At 43.2% G+C, this 21816-nt stretch overlaps 1 protein-coding gene across 7 annotated transcripts in view; it reads right to left on the reverse strand.

Moving 5' to 3' along the window:
• MSRA (methionine sulfoxide reductase A) overlaps positions 1–21816 on the reverse strand; it is a 433629-nt gene that overhangs the window by 147685 nt on the left and 264128 nt on the right. For all 7 annotated transcript variants that reach the window (XM_073624832.1, XM_073624830.1, XM_073624831.1 and 4 more), the window contains one exon: positions 21378–21497. In XM_073624832.1, coding sequence (XP_073480933.1) covers positions 21378–21497 — 120 coding nt within the window. The remainder of the gene's footprint in view (positions 1–21377; positions 21498–21816) is intronic.

The raw sequence follows: 21816 nt of genomic DNA on the forward strand, positions 1-21816 counted from the left end.
CAGGGGTCCCCATTGATAATCGGTAACCAATCAGAGTGGTTCTTGATCACTACATAATGGTCACATACAGGAACCCCTTAACACTTGCAATCTGCTTATTAATGTTCCCCAGCATGATGGCCTGTGCTGAGGGAATAGTAATAAATGTGCTTATTGAGAGCAAGCAGCTGACACTTTGCATAGCTACTGGCTCTCGAACAGTCTCCATTGATAATTGGTAACCAGAGTGGTTCTTTATCATGTGACCACTGACATATTGGTCACATACAGGAACCCCTTAACTCCTGGAATCTGTTTAGTAATGTTCCCTGGCCGGATACCCTGTGCCAAGAGGATTTTAATAAATGTCCCCATTGAGAGCAAGCAGGTGGCACTTTGCGTAGCCGCTGGCTCTCAATACCGGCTGTTATATAAAGCCATGGTTCCTGTTGATGATCAGTAACCAATCAGAGTGGTTTACTAACCATGTGAACACTATGTCATCTCTGACATAATGGTCATATGCAGTCTTGCTCTCAATTCCCGCTGTTACTGAAAGTCGGGGTCTCCATTGATAATCGTTAACCAATTGGAGCGGTTCTTGATCATATGACCACTTACATCAGGGGTGTCCAAACTTTTTTCAAAGAGGGCCAGATTTCATGAAGTGAACATGCGTGAGGGCCGACCATTTTGCCTGACTTTTAAAATTAAATGCAAATGAAATATTTTATGCAAAGTTTATTGCAAATGGAATACTATTCATGTCGTAACATTGATGACAATATATGATGATATATAATATATATATCTTCTCTTCTCAGGGTAACAATGAGCTCAGGCGTGTCATGTTTAAAAAAAAAATTATATATATATCTCTTCTTTAGTCTCTGACCAATCCCCAAGCACCTCTCGGTGTAAAGGATGAGCTTGAGCGTTTATTATTTTTTTAAATAATAATCTTTTCTTTAGCCAGCCTAATCCACCAGTGCCTCTCACTGACTGAAAGGATGTGGCCCCCACTTGGAATTTACATATATATCCATCTGTGCCCCCCCAAGTATATCCATCTGTGCCCCCCCAAGTATATCCATCTGTGCCCCCCTAAGTATATCCATCTGTGCCCCCCCAGGTATATCCATCTGTGGCCCCCCCAAGTATATCCATCTGTGGCCCCCAAGTATATCCATCTGTGGCCCCCCCCAAGTATATCCATCTGTGGCCCCCAAGCTCAAGCATGTTATTTTTTTTTACTGTGAATATACTCATCTTCTTTAGCTGAACAAATCCCCGAGCGCCGTGCTCATTGTTAAAAGTCGATGTGCCCGAGCCTGCAAGGAAGAAAGCTGACAGCGCACAGCGCCACCGCCAATCACAGGCACTGTGACATTTCCCCGATCTGCGGACTGCAGATGCAGAGATCGGGAATAGTCACAGTGCTTGTGATTGGCTCTGCGCGCTGTCAGCTTCATAGCGGCTCGGGCACATTGACTTCTGAACACGCCCAGCCACACCCCCCCGGCTCATCAACAATTAGCCCGGCGCTCAGGGATTTGTTCAGCTAAAGAAGATATATTCACAGCAAAAAAAACATAACACGCTCGAGCTTGGGGGGCCACAGATGGATGCATATGTAAATTCCAAGTGGGGGCCACATCAAACCGGAACGCGGGCCGCAAATGGCCCGCGGGCCGGACTTTGGACATGCCTGACTTACATAATGGTCACATACAGGAACCCAACGCCTTCAATTTGTTTAGTAATATTTCCCGGGATGATGACCTGCACTGAGGGGATTTTAATAAATGTCCTCATTGAGAGCAAGCAGGTGAAACTTTGCACAGCTGCTGTCTCTTAATATCGGCTGTCATTTAAAGACATGGTTCCAGTTGATGATCGGTAACCAATCAGAGTGGTTCTTTATCATGTGACCACTGACATAATGGTCACATACAGGAACCTCTTAACTCCTGCAATCTACTTATTAATGTTCCCCGGCATGATGCCGTGTGCTGAGGGAATGTTAATAAATATCTCCATTGAAAGCAAGCAGGTGACACTTTGCATAGCCGCTGGCTCTCAATACCAGCGGCCTTATAAAGCCATAGTTCCAGTTGATGATCCGTAACCAACTGAAGTGGCTTACTAATCATGTGAACACTATGTCAGCTCTGACATAATGGTCATATGCAGGCTCGCTCTCAATCCCAGCTGTCACTGAGAGCTGGGATCTCTTTCTGATCAGGGGTCTCAAACAGGCGGACCTCCAGCCAACTACAAGTCCCATGAGGCATTGCAAGGCTGACAGTTACAAGCATGACTCCCACAGGCAGAGGCATGATGAGACTTGTAGTTTCGCAACAGCTGGAGGGCCGCCAGTTTGAGACCTCTAGTTTTGATGATCGTTAACCAATCAAGAGTGGTTCTTGATCATGTGACCACTGACATATTGGTCACATACAGGAACCCCCTAAACACCTGCAATCTGTTTAGTAATGTTCCCTGGCAGGATGCCCTGTGCTGAGGGGATGTTCATAAACATGCCCATTGAAAGCAAGCAGGTGACACTTTGTGTAGCTGCTCTCAATACCAGCTGTCATATAAAGCCATGGTTCCCGTTGATGATCAGTAACAAATCAGAGTGGTTTCCTAATCATGTGAACACTATGTCTTCTCTGACATAATGGTCATATGCAGTCTGGCTCTCAATTCTGGCTGTCACTGAAAGTCGGCATAGCTCCCTCCCAACTGTCCCTGATTTTGAGGGACTGTCCCTGATTCAGAACACAGTCCCTCTATCCCTCTTTCCTCCTCATTTGTCCCTTATTTTGGTCTGATCTATATAGTTGTATTAAAAATGCACTTTATCTTTTTAAAAAGTATATAAATATATCAACAAATCCGCGCTCATAGACTAACTCACACCTGCAGCCCCCCTAGGTAGAAAGGGAACACCTAAGTGATCCCCCAAGGAATATAGATCAAAGTATAGGGAGTGGCGCTGTGTTAGGAGTATAAATAAAAATTAACAAAAATTACAAGTGTATAAATAAGGATGAAAAGATAAAAAGTGTGATTTCTTTGGTGTGATCCAAAAAATTACTTCCAAAAAACTTTTTATATATGTCCTTGTGTTGGTGCAAAAACACCTTGATCTGGTGTAAGTTAATATTATGTGAGTAAAGAATCGCAAGTATCAAGCAACATCTCTAAATACCATAGGTACACCTTCACATGAATAAATATAAAGTGATGAAGTGCCAAAAACAATAAATATCCAAAAACAATAATTGTCCACCAATAATGTGTAAAATGTGCAGTATTATAAACAATAAAAAATCATTGGTAATGTGTCCAAATCGCAGCTAAAAATCGCAAAACCATATGTTGTTTGGTGCGGGAAAAATTCATAACTAATAATGTGTAAATGTGCAATAATTATAAGCATAAAAAATAATGTGTCCAAATCGCAGCTAAAAATCGCAAAAACATGTGTTATTTGGTGCAAGAGAAGTCAATTGTGCAAAAAATCTTCTTGGGTGATAAAGTGCCGTGCTGTGACAACTGGTGATCCCCCCAATGTGGTTGCACTCACCGGAGCACTCCACCCCTGCAGGGGTACAAGCGTGTAATGCTGGTCCTCTCACTCCAGTCCTAAAGATGTCAGTTTCTTTCCACGCATCCCATTCTCAAAACGCAGCTGTATACACTGAGAGGTGGGGACTCCCTGTCCCTTGGTATTTGAAAACCCCACTGGATATCCGCTTGAAAAAAATGTTTTAGAGGAGAAACATCCACATAGCGTGATTCTGTTTTCAAAAATATCTATTTATTTGTATAAAAAACAGTCCAGTCGCTATAGGCTGGTAACACACTAGCGATAAAGAGTATTTAAAAAGTATTAAAAAGTATTTGAAAGGTATTCCAAATAGGAGAGGGAGTACACAGTCTCCTATGCTCTCCCTGTAGTCCGGGGCCGCAGCGTCAGCGTGAACCGCCGCTTGCGTTCCACCGGTCAGAGTTCCGGAACCACGATCCGCGGAAATGACGTTGTGCGTGCCAAGATAGTCCCGCCTTACGCGTTTCGTCACACGGACGTCATCGGAGGCGCTGCCATCTTGGCACTCCCAACGTCCTTTATAGAAGGTTCAGCCAAAGCTGCGGCCAATCGTATCCCCGCTATCGAACCCACATGTTCAGCGGCGAATTCCACAACAGGGACCCCACAGGATTGATTTTTTATGGCATTGATTTGATCAAAGATTATTGGAGGGGCGGTAATAAGAAAATAAAAATATCCCAGAATGAAACAAAATGGATTTACCGCCTGGGCAGTTTGGTACCAAGAGGCTTGAATGTGGATATAGACCTCAATTGCTTCCTGTCTAATTTTTAATATAGCTATTGTCCTTTAAACCATCTGGGAATCTAGATAGTAATAGATAATAAGGATATGTGATTACTTAATAATATGAACACCCATATATTACATCTTATCTCTTCATGGGATTAACATACACCCCATAGATATCTGTAGTGCACTTTTTGTTTATCGGGTTCCCCAGGGGTCAGGGTATAATACAATAACTGAGGACTATTCCATGGGAGATGGGTTTAAGGCCTCTCATTTTTGAAATTCCCTACCTCTCATATCTCTAACCCCTCTTTTGTTCCTCTTCTCCCTTTTTTTCCCTTTTTTCTTTTTTTCTTTTTTCCAAACATACGGGTATGGTTAGATTTCCAATTTAGTGAAACAATTTTAGATTTTTAATTTTATTTATATTATTTATCTTTAATATTTTTTACTTTTCACTTTGTTCTTGGTACAACAAGGACCTTTATAATATATATTTTTTGTAATTAATATTAATAATATATCGGTTTGGGTTTTTCCGGTAAATATAATCCCTTTTTTTTAATTTAATTTTTTTTAAAAATAAATAAAAAATGTTTTTAAAAATATTTTTAATATACATTTTTATTGGTATATATACATATTCTCTCTCCTAATATTCAAGATAATATAAGATTTGGTTGGTTCCTTTAAAAAAAAACGTAATATACGGTGCTTTTTTATTGTAATAGGAATATTATTGTATATATCTGTAATTGTTTAAACATTTATGCTGTGATGTATATATTAAGTAGGGGAGGTCATCGCTGCGGCCTTTGGAACATTCGATGTGGGTACACCAGTAGAGGGCATAATGAAGCCGGGCTATGTTCCTATAGTTTTTTTCTCCCCATTACTACATCCTACGCTGGAGGCCTGTTCTACCTAGCAACTAATTACGCAATCAGGCCGCTGAACATGTGGGTTCGATAGCGGGGATACGATTGGACGCAGCTTTGGCTGAACCTTCTATAAAGGACGTTGGGAGTGCCAAGATGGCAGCGCCTCCGATGACGTCCGTGTGAGGAAACGCGTAAGGCGGGACTATCTTGGCACGCACAACGTCATTTCCGCGGATCGTGGTTCCGGAACTCTGACCAGTGGAACGCAAGCGGCGGTTCATGCTGACGCTGCGGCCCCAGACTACAGGGAGAGCATAGGAGACTGTGTACTCCCTCTCCTATTTGGAATACCTTTCAAATACTTTTTAAATACTCTTTATCGCTAGTGTGTTACCAGCCTATAGCGACTGGACTGTTTTTTATACAAATAAATAGATATTTTTGAAAACAGAATCACGCTATGTGGATGTTTCTCCTCTAAAACATTTTTTTCAAGCGGATATCCAGTGGGGTTTTCAAATACCAAGGGACAGGGAGTCCCCACCTCTCAGTGTATACAGCTGCGTTTTGAGAATGGGATGCGTGGAAAGAAACTGACATCTTTAGGACTGGAGTGAGAGGAGCAGCATTACACGCTTGTACCCCTGCAGGGGTGGAGTGCTCCGGTGAGTGCAACCACATTGGGGGGATCACCAGTTGTCACAGCACGGCACTTTTTTTTTTGCACAATTGACTTCTCTTGCACCAAATAACACATGTTTTTGCGATTTTTAGCTGCGATTTGGACACATTATTTTTTATGCTTATAATTATTGCACATTTACACATTATTAGTTATGAATTTTTCCCGCACCAAACAACATATGGTTTTGCGATTTTTAGCTGCAATTTGGACACATTACCAATGATTTTTTATTGTTTATAATACTGCACATTTTACACATTATTGGTGGACAATTATTGTTTTTGGATATTTATTGTTTTTGGCACTTCATCACTTTATATTTATTCATGTGAAGGTGTACCTATGGTATTTAGAGATGTTGCTTGATACTTGCGATTCTTTACTCACATAATATTAACTTACACCAGATCAAGGTGTTTTTGCACCAACACAAGGACATATATAAAAAGTTTTTTGGAAGTAATTTTTTGGATCACACCAAAGAAATCACACTTTTTATCTTTTCATCCTTATTTATACACTTGTAATTTTTGTTAATTTTTATTTATACTCCTAACACAGCGCCACTCCCTATACTTTGATCTATATCTTTTTAAAAAGTGTTTCCCAGTGCTAAACCTTTCATCCAATTTCTAAATTGCTGCATTTGTAAATTTCAAAAGCCAATAAAAGGAATAATCGTGGTCAAAAAAAAAAAAAAAAAAAGCATTTGTGGGTTTAACTAATCATTTCTTTTGGAGTAGGTAAGTTGTAAAGCTTCTGACAATATTTTAATTTACATCTGGGCCTTTCTGTCAATGAGATAACCACATCCCTTATTTCTTGTACTGGTGTCAAAGGACAGGAAGGATAGTAACCTATCAAGTATGAGGTCCACCGGGGATAGGCCCGGGGAGCTCAGCTAGGGTGACCACTGTTCTTAGAATTTGCCCGGGCGTCCCCTGTGTTGGAATATAAACTTTTCCAACCGCAGTGTGTCTCCCACCTGGCCAATTTATTGCCTAAGCGAGGGGGGCTTGGTCGCCTTCCATCTTCGAAGGATGAGTAGGCGTGCCTGAAACAGGGCCCTTGCATTGGGCTGTTTAAAGTTTTCCTCCAGGAGGTCATCTAGGATGCCCAGTAGGCACGGTTTGGGGTCAGTAGGGATGGAAACTGAAAAGGCCTTGTTGATTGTGTTAAGGACCCCTGTCCTTTAAGAGTTTTTTAACTGTGTTTCGGCACTTGTTTTTTTGGTGTGCGAAATCACGCATTTTCCTTTCCGCATTTGGGGTACTATTAATCATGAATGGCAACACATGTAGGTAACTTTTTTGTGGGCATTCACACACTACTATAGTAGTCTGTTGCAGTCGGTTTCGGAACAGCTTAGATCACCTGCTGTTTGTTTGCATCAGAAGGTTGGCAAGCTGCTAAGTCTCTACTGCCAGAGTAAGCAAGACACTGGGATCTGCTGACACTTTCAGGTTTCTCCTAGATTTCCAGCAACACAACCAATCAGATTGCAGAGGTGACTTTAAAGTGCTAGGCATCACGCTACTTGGCATTTGAGCAACAAAATGCTAAGCTTAAGCCAAGCCCTCTCTGTGCCTCCAGGGCCTCCTGTGTTCTCTTACTTCCAGTGGCTGTGACTCCTGTGCCTCCAGAGACCCCTACACTCCTGTGTCTCGAGATACCACTTTAATATCATACCTCCAGAGACTCCTGTACTCCTGTACCTCCACAGACTTTGTGACCCCTATGAACTCCCTTGATCTGAATTGTCTCCAATGACCCCTGCACCTCCAGAGACCTCTGCACACCTGTGCTTCCAGAGACCCCTGTGCTTCCAGAGACCCCTGTCTCTACAATCCTGTGCTTCCAGAGACCGCAACACTAACATACCTCCAGAGACCTTTATTGATAAAACCTAGTCCATACACCAACAGAGGCACAGGTACAGATGATAGCTGATGCTTTTCGCACCGTTAGTGGCGCATAGTCATAGCTGTAGGACCACTGACCCCAATCTACAGTATCTTTTATCTACCCCATATGCTACTAGAGCTTGTGCTTTCAATCATAACCCACTCCTCCTCTTCATGTGTGTGAAAGTTCTTGAGGACCACACCTGACCGCAATCTAGATTAGATACAATTGGTCAGGTGACTAGTGATTTATATGTATAAAAGATAGATTGGGGTCAGTGGTCCTACAGCTTTGACTAAGCGCCACTAACGGTGCAAAACGCATTAGTTATCATCTGTACCTGTGCCTCTGTTGGTGTATGGACCAAGTTTTATCAATAAAGGCATCATATCGGAGTGCGGCTGTCCTACTTTATTTTTCTTGTTATCATCTTTGCTGAGCTAGCACCCTTCATCTCCTGAAACACAAGGACGGTGTGAACACGGGGCTATCACCTGGAGCGGTAATCTCTTTGAACCTCCAGAGACCTCCTGTAACTCCAGAGACTCTGTGATCCCTGTGAATTTCCATGATCTAAAGTGTTTACAGTAACCCCTGAACCCCTGTGCCTCCGGAGACCACTTTACTAATGTACCTCCGGAGACTTTGTGAACCCTGTAAACTCCCATGATCTTAAACGTCTCCAACGACCCCTGAACTCCTGTTCCCCCTAAGACCCATGCAATCCTTTGTCTAGAGACCTCTACTCTCCTGTACCCCCACAGACCACAACACTAACATACCTCCAGAGACTAATGCAATCCTGTACCTTCAGAGACCCTGTGACCTTTGTGGATTCCCATGATATTAAGTGTCTCCAGTGACCCCTGCAGTCCTGTGCCTCCACAGACCGCAATACCAACATACCTCCAGAGACTCCTGCAATCCTGTACCTTCAGAGACCCTGTGGTCTATGTAGATTCCCATGATCTTAAATGTCTCCAGTGACTCCTGCACTACCAAAGACCCTATGACTCCTGTAAACTCCGGTGATCTTAAGTGTCCCCAGTGACTCCTGAACTCCTATGCCTCCAGTGGCCCTTGCACTCTTGTGCCTCCAGAGACATCTACAGTAATAGGTAAGTGTACTTACAAAAACACCTGTACTCTAGTTCCTTCAGAGACTCTATGATCCCTGTGAATTTCCATGATCTTAAGTGTATACAGTGACCCCTGAATCCCTGTGCCTCCAGAGATCCCTGCACTCCTGTGCCTCCAAAGACCACTTTACTAATGCACCTCCAGAGACTATGACCCCTGTGAACTCCCGTGTTCTTTTTTTTTTTAATCAAATACTTTTTTTATTTTTTGTTATCCCCTGATCTTAAGTGTCTCCAACGACCCCTGCACTCCTGTGCCTGCAGAGACCCCTGCACTCCTGTGCCTCCAAAGTCCCCGGCACTCATTTGTCTCCAGAAACCCCTGCAATCCTGTACCTCAACAGACCGCAACACTAACATACCTCCAGAGACTCCTGCAATCCTGTACCTTCAGAGACTCTGTGACCCTTGTGGATCCCCATGATCTTAAGCGTCTCCAATGACCCTGCATTCCTGTGCCTTCAGAGATCCCCTGCACTCCTGTGCCTCCAAAGACCATTCTACTAACGTACCAGAGACTTTGTGACCCCTGTGAATTCATGTGACATTAAGTATCTCCAGTACCCCCAAACTCCTATGCCTCCAGTGGCCCATGCACTCCTGTGCCTCCAGAGATGTCTACACTAACGTGCCTCCAGAAACCCCTGTACCTTCAGAAATGCTGTGACCCCTGTAAACTCCTGTAATTTTAAGTGTCTCTGGTGACTCCTGAACTCCTATGCCTCCAAAAACCATTTCACTAACATCCCTCCAAAGACTTTGTGACCCCTGTGAATTCTTGTGATTCTTAATGTCTCCAGTGATCCCTGCACTCCTGTGTTTCTAAAGACCTCTGCACCCCTGTGTCTCCAGAGACCAATACACTAATGTACCTCTAGAGACCCCTGTACCTTTAGAGACTCTGTGATCCCTGTGAATTCCCATGATCTTAAGTGTCTCCAGTGACCCCCTTTACCCCTGTGCCTCCAGAAACCCCTGCACTCCTGTGCCTCTAGAGACCCCTGCACTCTTCTGCTTCTAGAGACCCCTGCACTCATGTGCCTCCAGAGAACCTTGCATTCCTGTGCCTCCAGAGGCTGCTTTACTAACGTACCTCCAGCATCCCCTGTACTCTTGTACCTCCAGAGATTCCGTCACCCCAGGGAACTCTCATGATCTTAAGTGTCTCCAGTGACTCTTGCACTTCTTTGCCTCCAGAATCTCCTTTACTCCTGTGCCTTCGGAGACCTCTGTACCCCTCTACCAACAGAGACTCTGCGACCCATGTGAACTCTTGTGATCTTCAGGGTCTCCAGTAATCCCAGTTCTCAGTGACTTTGTCTCCAGCCACCTGTGTCTTCTGCAATCCCTGTGTCTCCAGTGACTTGTGTCTTTTGAGACTCTTGTGTCTCCAATGACCCCTGCGCTTTGGGGTGTCCAGGTACTCTTGTGTCTCCAGTGACCCATGCACTTTGGGATGTCCAGGTACTCTTGTGTCTCAAGTGACCCATGCACTTTGGAGTGTCAAGGTACTCTTGTGTTTCTGGTGACTTCTGTGCTTTGGAGTGTCCAGGTACTCTTGTGTCTCCAATGACCCCTGCACTTTGGAGTGTCAAGGTACTCTTGTGTCTCCGGTGACCTTTGCGCTTTAGGGTCTCCAAGTACTCTTATGTCTCCAGTAACCCCTGCAATTTGGGATCTCCAGGTACTCTTGTGTCTCCAGTGACCCCTGCACTCCTGTGCCTCCACATACTGCTACACTAACATCCCTCCAATGACTCTGTGACTCCTGTGAATTCCCATAATCTTCAGTGTCTCCAGTGACCCCTGCACTCCTGTGTTTGTTTCTAGAGACCCTTGCACTCCTGTGCCCCCAGAGACCCCTGCACTTCTGTGCCTCCAGAGGCTGCTTTACTAATGTACCTCCAGAGACCCTTGTACTCCTGTACCTCCAGAGACTCTGTGACCCCAGGGAACTCTCGTGAAACTAAGTGTCTCTAATGACACCTGCACTCCTGTGCCTCCAGAAAACCTATTTTGTCACCCAGTGACTCCAGAGCATCCAGTCTAACACAGTGACTCCAGAGCATCCTGTGTTATCCTGATTCCTGCATGACCCTAGCATCTTTGTGACATCTACATCTCAATGCAACCCCATTGAGATATCATGGCCAGATATACAGATCTCTGGCCATGACATTTGTTGTGAACTTTGAGGATACATTTCTCCACAGCATCTGCAGGTCAATGAGCTGCTTGTAAATGATTGTCTAGTGCTAGAAAAGGGAGGAGGACCATTACAAATGTACATCCTACAATAACATGATTTTGGAATGAGTCAAAGGAGGATTTTGGGGTTAAAAGGGGAGATTTCCTTTACTAGGTTATTTACTGGTTCAAGAGGAATTTCAATCCCCACTTGCAGCTAACAAATCCAACTCATCATTCATAATAAACGTTTCCTCAAACCATGGCAAATCTGGGGACTTTTGCACGTGCCGCTTAAGTATCAAACAATGCTTATGAATATTTGAAAAAGCTGCTAATAAAAAGCACAGCTGCTGAATATTAACACAGCAGACGTGATAATTTATAGCTCCTGGCTCTGGGGGATTCGGTTACATGGCGTTAAAGCGTGAAGCGCAATGGAGACAAACTCCATACTTTTGCTGAACATAGAGATAAAACACAATTACAGGGAGAATTTTCAAAGCCGCAATAAACATGTTTTTATGTTACTGAGAATTTGATGCATCATTCACCAAACCCGCAAGAGATCACATTTCCTTAATTGTCGTTTTTGGGATGTGCTTATTTATTTATATTCCCAGCAAAATTCTATATGAATGCCGAGGATGAACAGTATGAACACACAACAATTTATCAACCCAGGCTTAAATGCTATAAATTAACTTGAAGGCATTTGCTTGTGAAGTTTTATAATACACTATAGGCCTGGAGTGCCTAACCTTTTGAAAAAAGAGGGCCACTTAAGTGACTTGGTAAACGGTCACGGGCCACAATGAGCAGAGCGGGTGGATGACATGTGCAGAGCGAACATGGACACAACCCACTCTACTCTGGATTAGATGAAGGCAGGTGTAAGAGGTGAATGGACGATCCGATTGGTTCCGCCTGAAAAACGGACAGGCGGATTCAAATGGATCGTGTGAAAGGGGCGTGAGGCTGCTTTCACACTGATGCACTGCAGTTTACCGGCACCGCAGGTGCAGCACAGTGCACCTGTGGCTTTCCTGCGGGTTAGCTGCACTTTGCCATAGACTTCTATTATATCCTGCAGGTGTGGTCCACTTTCTGAAAGTGCACCAAAACTCTGCAAGTATTAACAGAAGTCTATGGATAATGAATGAATGAATGAATGAATAACTTGTATAGTGCTACATATGCGAACTAAATCGCCTCAGGGCTCTTTTGACGCCAGTGTCCGTCTGGGTCTTCAGAAGAGATGGGTCTAGAGCTTCTTCCTGAAGGCCAGATGGTTTTCTTCCGAGCGGATGTATGCGGGTACAGCGTTCCATAGCCATGGTCCTTAGACTGTGGACCTTCGTTTGCCTTTTAATTTATAACGGGTCTTGGGGATGTGGAGGAGGTTCTGGTTAGTTGACCGGAGAGGGCGACCTGGGGTGTAGTGCTTTATTTTGTCGCAGAGGTATTGCGGGGCTTTTCCTTGTGTACATTTGTGAGTGAGGCAGAGGGTCTTAAATGTAACTCGGTCCTTCATGGCTAGCCAATGGAGGGTCCTCAGGAACGGGGTGATTGATTCCCAGGATTTTTTTACAGTTATCAGTCTGGCTGCTGTGTTCTGGGCAATTTGTAGACGTGAAATTTGGTATTTTGGAAGTCCTAAGTAGAGGGAATTTGCGTAGTCAAGTCGGGAATTGATGATTGTTCCAACTACTGCTGCTGTGTTTCTTTCCGGGATGAAGGGGATGACTCTACGCAATAGGCGAAGAAGGTAGTGGGATCTGCTGACTACTGATCCTATTTGTACATCCATCGTCATGTTTGAGTCAAAGATGACTCCGAGGCTACTGGCTTTAGTGCTGGAGTTGATGGGTTGTCCGAGGATGGTGAGTGGTGTGGACATCTTGCCAGGATTTTTGTTTCAGTTTGCGTGGAGGAAGAGGAGTTCTGTTTTGGATCCGTTGAGTTTAAGGGAGCTCTCCGTCATCCAATCGTCGATCAATGAGAGGCAGTTTTCCCTTGCCTGGTATTGGTCTTTTTTGTTGGTGATGCGTAGGTAGAGTTGGATGTCATCCACGTAGGAGTGATAAAGTAGGTCCTGGTTGCTGATGATTTTGAGGAGTGGGCGGAGATAGATGTTAAAGAGCACAGGTGACAAGGGTGATCCTTGAGGGACTCCGCATGTAATTTTTCGTGCTTCCGAAGTTCCTAGTTAAACTTTCTGAGATCGGTTCCCTAGGAAGGATGCGAACCAGGGTAAGTCTGAGTCTGTAACTCCAGCTACTTCTGTGAGACGAGTGAGCAGGGTTTTGTGGTGAACTGTGTCGAACGCTGCACTGAGGTACAGCAGCACCAGGAGACACGATTTTCCTGCATCTGCTGCTTTGAGGGTTTCATCCCAGATTTTGAGGAGTGCAGTTTCTGTCCTGTGGCCAGGGCAGAAACCAGATTGTAGTGGGTCCAAGAGTTTATCGGTGTCCATAAGGAGTTGTAGCTGTTGTACTACTGCTTTCTCGATAATTTTGGAGATGGTGCAGGTAACCTGCAGGTGCACTGCCCTACTCAACATTTTTGGGATAAACTGTAACACCAAAGTCAGGTCTTCTCATTGAAAAATAAGTACCTGACCATACAAGTGCAGCTGTGTTGATAAAAAAAGTGTGCAAGCAGGCAGGATACTAAAGTCAATGTACACGCTAAGGCCCTACTCGACACCTTTGGGATAAAATGGAACACCAACTGCAAGTCAGGTCTTCTCATCCAACATTAGTACCTGACCTTACAAATGGTCTTTTGGCTAAATTGGCACAAATTCCCAGAGACACACTCCACAATCTTGTTGGAAGCCTTGCCAGATAAGTGAAGGATGTTATAGCCACAAAGGAAGGCCAACTGCATGTCATTGCTCATGGTTCTGAAATGGGATGTCCAACAGGATCATATACACTATATTGTCAAAAGTATTGGAACGCCTGCTTTTACACACACATGAACTTTTTTCCAGTCTTAGTCCGTAGGGTTCAAGATTGAGTTGGCCCACTCTTTGCAGCTATAAAAGCTTAAACTCTTCTGGGAAGGCTGTCCACAAGATTTAGGAGTGTGTCTATGGGAATGTTTGACCATTCTTCCAGAAGCGCATTTGTGAGGTCAGGCACTGATGTGGGACGAGAAGGCCTGGCTTGCAGTCTCCACTCGAATTCATCCCAAAGGTGTTCAATCAGGTTGAGGCCAGCAGGACTCTGTGCAGGCCAGTCAAGTTTCTCCATCCCAAACTCACTCATCCATGTCTTTATGGACCTTGCTTTGCACACTGGTGCGCAGTCATGTTGGAACAGGAAGGGGCCATCCCCAAACTGTTCCCACAAAGTGGGAAGCATGAAATTGTCCAAAATGTCCTGGTATGTTGACTCCTAAAGAGGTCCTTCATTAAGGGGCCAAGCCCAGCCCCTGAAAAACAACCTAACACCATAATCCCCCCTTCACCAAATGATTTGGATGATTTCACTATTAAAATATAAAGGAATAAACACAGAAATAAACTTTACCAAAGATTATCCCTTGACAGAAGCATGTCAGAAACATCGGTAACTTCCCAATTGAACCAGCTTCATGGAAATCACCCCGTCCATGTCCCATGCTTTTCAATTTATTGAAACATGGATGTGGGCTGGACTTTAGTCCTTGGCCAATCAACCCTGGGGGGATGTTTCCATTTCAGCCCACAGGATTTTCATGTTCTGAAGTGACCAGGATCCAATGGGCCCTGGACAGTTCCGATGGCTGGGTCACGGACAGGATTTCCAACACCAGCGCATCTGTCCAATCACGACAGTACTAATTACTGCCTGCCTGCCGCAATCAGGAACCATATAACAGTTTTGTTTGTTTCTCCGGGATTCTACATACGCTACAAATACAGATTTACATGTACACGGAGTCCAAAATGTGTTTGATCAGAAGGAATTATTTTGATCTTTCTGCAACTATTTTAGCTTTTATGAGGAATAAAATAGATTCCTCTGATCTGTTGATATCAATCAAAGCCTGCAGACATTCTGGGGCCTTCTCATGCCCCCCTGCTGCTTCTTGTATCCAGAATGACTAGTAGTCTTCTTTGAGGCTTCAAAAAGGTGGCAATCTATGTTTACTCGGATGGGATACTTTATTGGCATCTAGGTGTCAACTCTATCCTAGAAGCTGGCCCTGTCCTTTTCAAATGCTAACGGAAGAACACATGTGTATGACTGATTACTGAATATTGTATCTTTAATAACAGAATTATACTATACAGAATTATACTAACTATATCTACAATTATACTACTTCTACAGATCACATCACATCTCAGTTACTGGCAAAACTACTCTACTCTTACATTTATGTTACATCCACGTTCATGTTTATGTTACAACTGGTGTCATCCTGACATTAACATAACCCCTTAATGTAACCGCTAACTTCAAAAATAACTTAACATAACTCTTATATGTAAGCCCTAACCTCAACATAACTTCTAAATGTAAACCCTGATCTCTACATAACCCCTAAATGTAGACCCTAGCCTCAACATAAACCCTTACTGGCAACCTTAATCTCAGCATAACCCCTCAATGTAAACCCCAACATAACCCCTAAAAATAAAACCTAACCTCAACATAAATTCTTAATGCAAAGCTTAATCTCAACATAACTCAAAAATATAAACTCTAACTTCAGCATAGCTACTCAACATAAACCCTAACCTTAACATAACCCCTCAATATAAACCTTAACCTTAACATAATCCCTTAATGTAATCCCTGACCTCAACACAATCCTTAAATCAAAACCCTAACTTCAACATAACACCTAAAATGTAAACCCCAACATCAACATAACCCCCAAATGTAAACCCTATCCTTGGCATAACCCCTCAAAGTACTGTAAAACCATACCTAACCACTCAAATGTAAATCTTAACATAACCCCTAAAGAAAAACCTTAATCTCAACATAATGCCTTAATGTAAACCCTGACCTCAAAAAAATGCCTTAACGTAACCCCTAAAATCAGCATAACTGCTAAATGTACACCCTAACCTCAACATAACCATTAAATGTAAACCCTAACCTCAACATAAAACCTTAATGCAAACCTTAGTCTCAACATAACTCCCAAATATAAACACTAACCTCAGCATAACTCCTACACATAAACCTTAACCTCAACCTCAACATAATCCCTTAATGTAACCCCTGATCTCAAAATAATCCTTAAATGACAGAAATTACACTTAGAGCTCTGGATTGAAACAAGTACACACTATAAAGGGATATGTTTTGTTCATATTTCATGTCTGAGGTTTACAGCCACTTTAATGTAAACCCGAATCTCAACATACCCCGTAAATGAAAACCTTAACCTCAACATAACCCCTTAAATGAAAATCCTAACCTCACAATAACCCCTAAATGTAAACCCTAACCTCAACATAACCCTTAAATGTAAACACTAACCTCAGCATAACCCCTAAATGAAAGCCCTAACCTCAGCATAACCCCTAAATGTAAACACTAACCTCAGCATAACCCCTAAATGTAAACACTAACCTCAGCATAACCCCTAAATGAAAGCCCTAACCTCAACATAACCCCTAAATGTAAAAACTAACCTCAGCATAACCCCTAAATGTAAACACTAACCGCAGCATAACCCCTAAGTGTCGGTTCACACTAGACGCGGCACGACTTGCAGGTCGCCTCACCAAGGCGACCTGCACACGACTGCCGGGGCGACTTGCAAGACGACTTCTGTATAGAAGTCTATGCAAGTCGCCCCCAAAGTAGTACAGGAACCTTTTTCTAAGTCAGAGCGACTTGCGTTGCTCCTATTAGAACGGTTAGGTAGCACAGAACGGGAGGCGACTTGTCAGGCGACTAGGTCGCCTGACAAGTCGCCCCTGTGTGAACCGGCCCTAAATGTAAACACTAACCTCAACATAACCCCTAAATGTAAACACTAACCTCAACATAACCCCTAAATGTAAACACTAACCTCAACATAACCCCTAAATGTAAACACTAACCTCAGCATAACCCCTAAATGAAAGCCCTAACCTCAACATAACCCCTAAATGTAAACACTAACCTCAACATAACCCCTAAATGTAAACACTAACCTCAACATAACCCCTAAATGTAAACACTAACCTCAACATAACCCCTAAATGTAAACACTAACCTCAGCATAACCCCTAAATGTAAACCCTAATCCCAACATAACCCCTAAAATGTTAAATGGAGCACCAAAAAAAATGGTATATGTATAGAAAAAAGAGAGGGTACCTGCGTCCTAACAATATTGTATAAGGAGATTTGAGTTGAGGCTACAATGGACTTTTATGGTGCCATACAAACGTTTGGGATACATAAAATAGGTATAAAAGTTGAATTCAACTTTTATATCTATTTTGTGTATCCCAAGCGTTTGTATGGTACCATAAAAGTCCATTGTAGCCTCAACTCAAATCTCTTTATACAATAAACACTAAAATGTAAACCCCAACTCAGCATAACCCCTAAAATGTAAACCCCAACCTCAACATAACCCCCAAAAAAAAACTCTAACCTCAACATAACCCCTAAATATAAACCCCAACCTCAACATAACTCCTAAATGAAAACCCTAACCTCTCACGTAACCCTTTAAATGTAAACCCTAACCTCAACATAACTCATAAATGAAAACCCTAACCTCAACATAACTCATAAATGAAAACCCTAACCTCAACATAACCCCTAAATGTAAACGTTAACCTCAACATAACCCTTAAATGTAAACCTCAACGTAACCCCAAAATAAAAATACTAGCTTGGTACTATCTACATTTATGTTTGGCTTATGTCATCGGTTTGTAATGAATTTTTGGTGTATGTAAAATGTAGTGCTGCGATTTTGAACGGAATGTGGCATTCCCATGATTACAGGATAAGCATGCATTTTTTGCTACTATGGTGTTGGTGGCTGCCCCACCTGCACCGTGGCAACACATGTCGCTGATCCAGGGCAGGCGGCATGCAGAGCTGCCCCCAGCATTCAAAAGAGGATTGAAGGCTGCTCCGCCTCCTGCTTTCTGTTGCACCACTGGAGCCACAAGTTAGGTCTCTTATGTGAAGAGGTCTGTACGATTTGGAGGACATGTGATAGGGGGACTCTCTATGTAACTCTTTGATTCACGTGTGATAGGGGGACTCTAATATGATGCTAGGACTCTGTGATGGGAGGACTCTGTCATAGGGTTACTCAGATATTATGGGGGCTCTCTTGTATAGGGTTGACTCTGATATGATGAGGAACTTTGATGTGATGGAGGCCTCTGACATGAAGGGAAACTCTGATGGGGGCCTCTGATATGATGAGGGGCCCCTGATGTGATGTGAGCCTGTGATTTATTGAGAGGACTCTGATGTGATGGGGAACTTTGATGTGATGGGGGCCTCTGTTATGAAGGGGGAACTCTGAAATGAAGGGAAATTCTGATGTGATGGTGGGACCTCTGATGTGATGGGGCCTCTGCTGTAATGGGGAACTTTGATGTGATGGGGGCCTCTGACATATAGGGGCTTCTAATGTGAAGATAATTTAATTAAGGTGGTTGTGTGCATCATCCCAGGAACAGGTTCCACATTTATTTATGCTTTTTACATTTTGCACTGAAGTGCTCTGAGATCGTTATAAATTTAAAGGGTGTCGCCACTGAACAGAGGTTGAGAAACGCTGCTCTAAACTATTCTCATTAATACCGGAACACCTTCTTCTTGTGGCTCTCTCGGCGCCGAGTTGCCATGGAAATGCAGAGTAACATGTTGCTTTTAATTGTACACTCAAACACTTGGAATACCTGCGGTCTGTATACAGTCCCCTCTGATCATTAACCCTTCAGCTCCAATTTTAACTAGAAAATACCAATCAAAATAAAAACATTGTATCAGGACTCTTCAGTGAAGGACAGGCAACAACCTCAGCACTATGGTCAATTGCATTACAGAGGCATTGCAAGACTCCAACAGCCATAGGAATGACTCCCAGAGGTAGAGGCATGTTGAGATTTGTAGTTATTTGACAGCTGGAGTGCCCAGGTTGTCTAACTCTGACTTAGAGCCAGTACTCTCTGGTATCCATGTACCAGCTGTTTATAATACCAGAAAGCAAGGGAAGGAATACATTGATAGCCATACATTGGATAGCCACGAGGGTTCAGCAAATATATTTTCCTATAATGGCACAAGACATGCTCCATATTTATCGTACTATGGGACTATGGGATTATGGGAGGCAAACCCAGTCAAGATCATCCTATAGTTTCATCCTCCTGCAGGAGAATCATAAGAACAATAGGCTCTACTTTTACGATAAAATAAAGGGGTCTTCAATTGTGGAGAAAGGTCAGGACCTCTGTTATGTTAAAAGTGAACAGTAAAATCACAACACAAGGCCTGCATCCCCCCCCCCCCCCCCAGGATGCAAGGTTTATGACAGGAGCAAGGTACTCTTGGTCTACCAAGGCCGAAGCCAGGTGGACCCTGCTCCTTAGGGACCTGCTGAAGCTGATCTTCCAAGTTCTTGGAAAGGGTTCACCTGAAAAGAGACCCCCAGCTGGGGAAAAGAAGGAGACCCAAGGGTCACAAATCCTTTCCACAACATCAGGTGGTCCCTGCTCCTTATTGACCTGTTGAAGCTGGTCCCCCAGGTTTTTGGTAAGGGTTCTCTCGAAGAGAGACCCCCAGTTGGGGAAAGGAAAAATACCAGAGGATCAGAGATCCTTTCTCCGACATCAGATGGGCTAGACATCAGGTAGAATCTGCTCCTTACAGACTTGTTGAACCTGGTTCTCCAAGTTCTTGGTAAGGACTCTCCTGAAGAGAGACCCCCCCAGCTGGGGAAAGGAAATAGACCAGGGGTCACAGATCCTTTCCCCGACATCAGGTGGCCTAGACATCTGGGGAACCATGCTCCATAGGGACCTGTTGAAGCTGGTCCTCCAAGTTTTTGGTAAGGGTTCTCCTGAAGAAAGACCCCTGGCTGGGGAAAAAGAAAAAGACCCGAAGGTTACAGATCCTTTCCCCAACATCAGGTGGTCTAGACATCAGGTGGACCCTGCTCCTCAGTGACCTGTTGAAGCTGGTCCTCCAAGTTCTTGGTAAGGGTTTCCCTGAAGAGAGACCCCCAGTTTGGGAAAGGAAAAAGACTCGAGGGTCATAGATTCTTTCCCCGACATTAGGTAGCCTAGACAGATTTACTGGACTTGATTGAGAACTGTGTCTAAAATTTAGATCTAAACCTTATGTAAACCTTATTGTTCCAGCTTTGTGTTCACCAACTATTGGCTGCAATAATAAAAATTTTATATATATATATATATATATATATATATATATATATATATATATAAAACAAAATAACTACTGACTGTGCAATATGTGTGTAATAATTGCATATAATAAAAAGTCCAAACAGTAAAGCAGAAAAAATGTCTTCAACTGATGTGAAAAAAACATATGTGATGTTTCTTCAAAGAACCTCCTTATCCAGAGTGCTCCCACCACCACATGCAATGCTCGCTCACCTCCTTTACACGACCCTACAAGGGGTCAAACACGCCTTGCACTTTGTGCCAATACTCCCTCCAAAGCACTGCTGTCTGTCAATTCTAGAAATCCCTTATTAATTAAGGGTTGAAGCAGCACAGTGGAAGGAACCTATGCCAGTCATAGATCGTTTTTTCTATTCCTTGAGCAAGCAAAGATTACAGAGGATCCTTTGGAGGGAGTGTTGGAAGTGCAAGGCGTGTTTGACCCCTTGTAGGGTCGTGTAAAGGTGGTGAGCGAGCATTGCATGTGGTGGTGGGAGCACTCTGGATAAGGAGGTTCTTTGAAGAAACATCACATACGTTTTTTTCACATCAGTTGAAGACATTTTTTCTGCTTTACTGTTTGGACTTTTTATTATGTGCAATTATTACACACATATTGCACAGTCAGTAGTTATTTTGTTATATATATCATTTTTTATTATTGCAGCGCTGCCATACTTTTCTATTTGTATACTGTTATCTGTGGGAGCACATTAGTGACAGCTGCAGCAATTTTAGGTTTTTCATTATTAGTTTAATTATCCAACTATTTCTGCATATTAGCGCGCCACTATTTTAATTCAAGACCCATTTGTATGTTGCCATTGAAAAAATGTGACACAATGGTGAAGGCAAATACCTGAGCAAACTTCCTGATAGCAGGGATTGACGGTGTGACCACCAGCGAAGCCAACTTGAGTGGAGTAGACACCATTCTGTTTCCAGAACTTCCTCTCTGCGCCCCAGAAACAGCCCATACCTGAAAGAATGAATACAGGGATACATTGAGATGTGCATCACTCAGCTGGAACATTGTATAAACAAGTAATAGGAGTTCCTTTTCATTTAACCAACAAGAAAATAGTCCATGTCTTGAGAGGAGCACTGAGTCGGGTGCTGTGTTTTCAGGAAGCTATGTACAGCACCCTGCTGGCCCTTCCCACCAGCCATAGTCTGCCTGCATGACAGATCATGACATCACTGGGTCTAAAATAAGGTTTGTAATGAAAATGCGAAGGTTTTATTCAAAAGTTTCATTAACATGTTGATGGGGGGGGGACCAACTTCATCTTTAAATC

This window comes from Aquarana catesbeiana, linkage group LG04 (genome assembly GCF_042186555.1).
Source record: "Aquarana catesbeiana isolate 2022-GZ linkage group LG04, ASM4218655v1, whole genome shotgun sequence".
In the NCBI taxonomy this organism is placed as follows: Eukaryota; Metazoa; Chordata; class Amphibia; order Anura; family Ranidae; genus Aquarana; species Aquarana catesbeiana.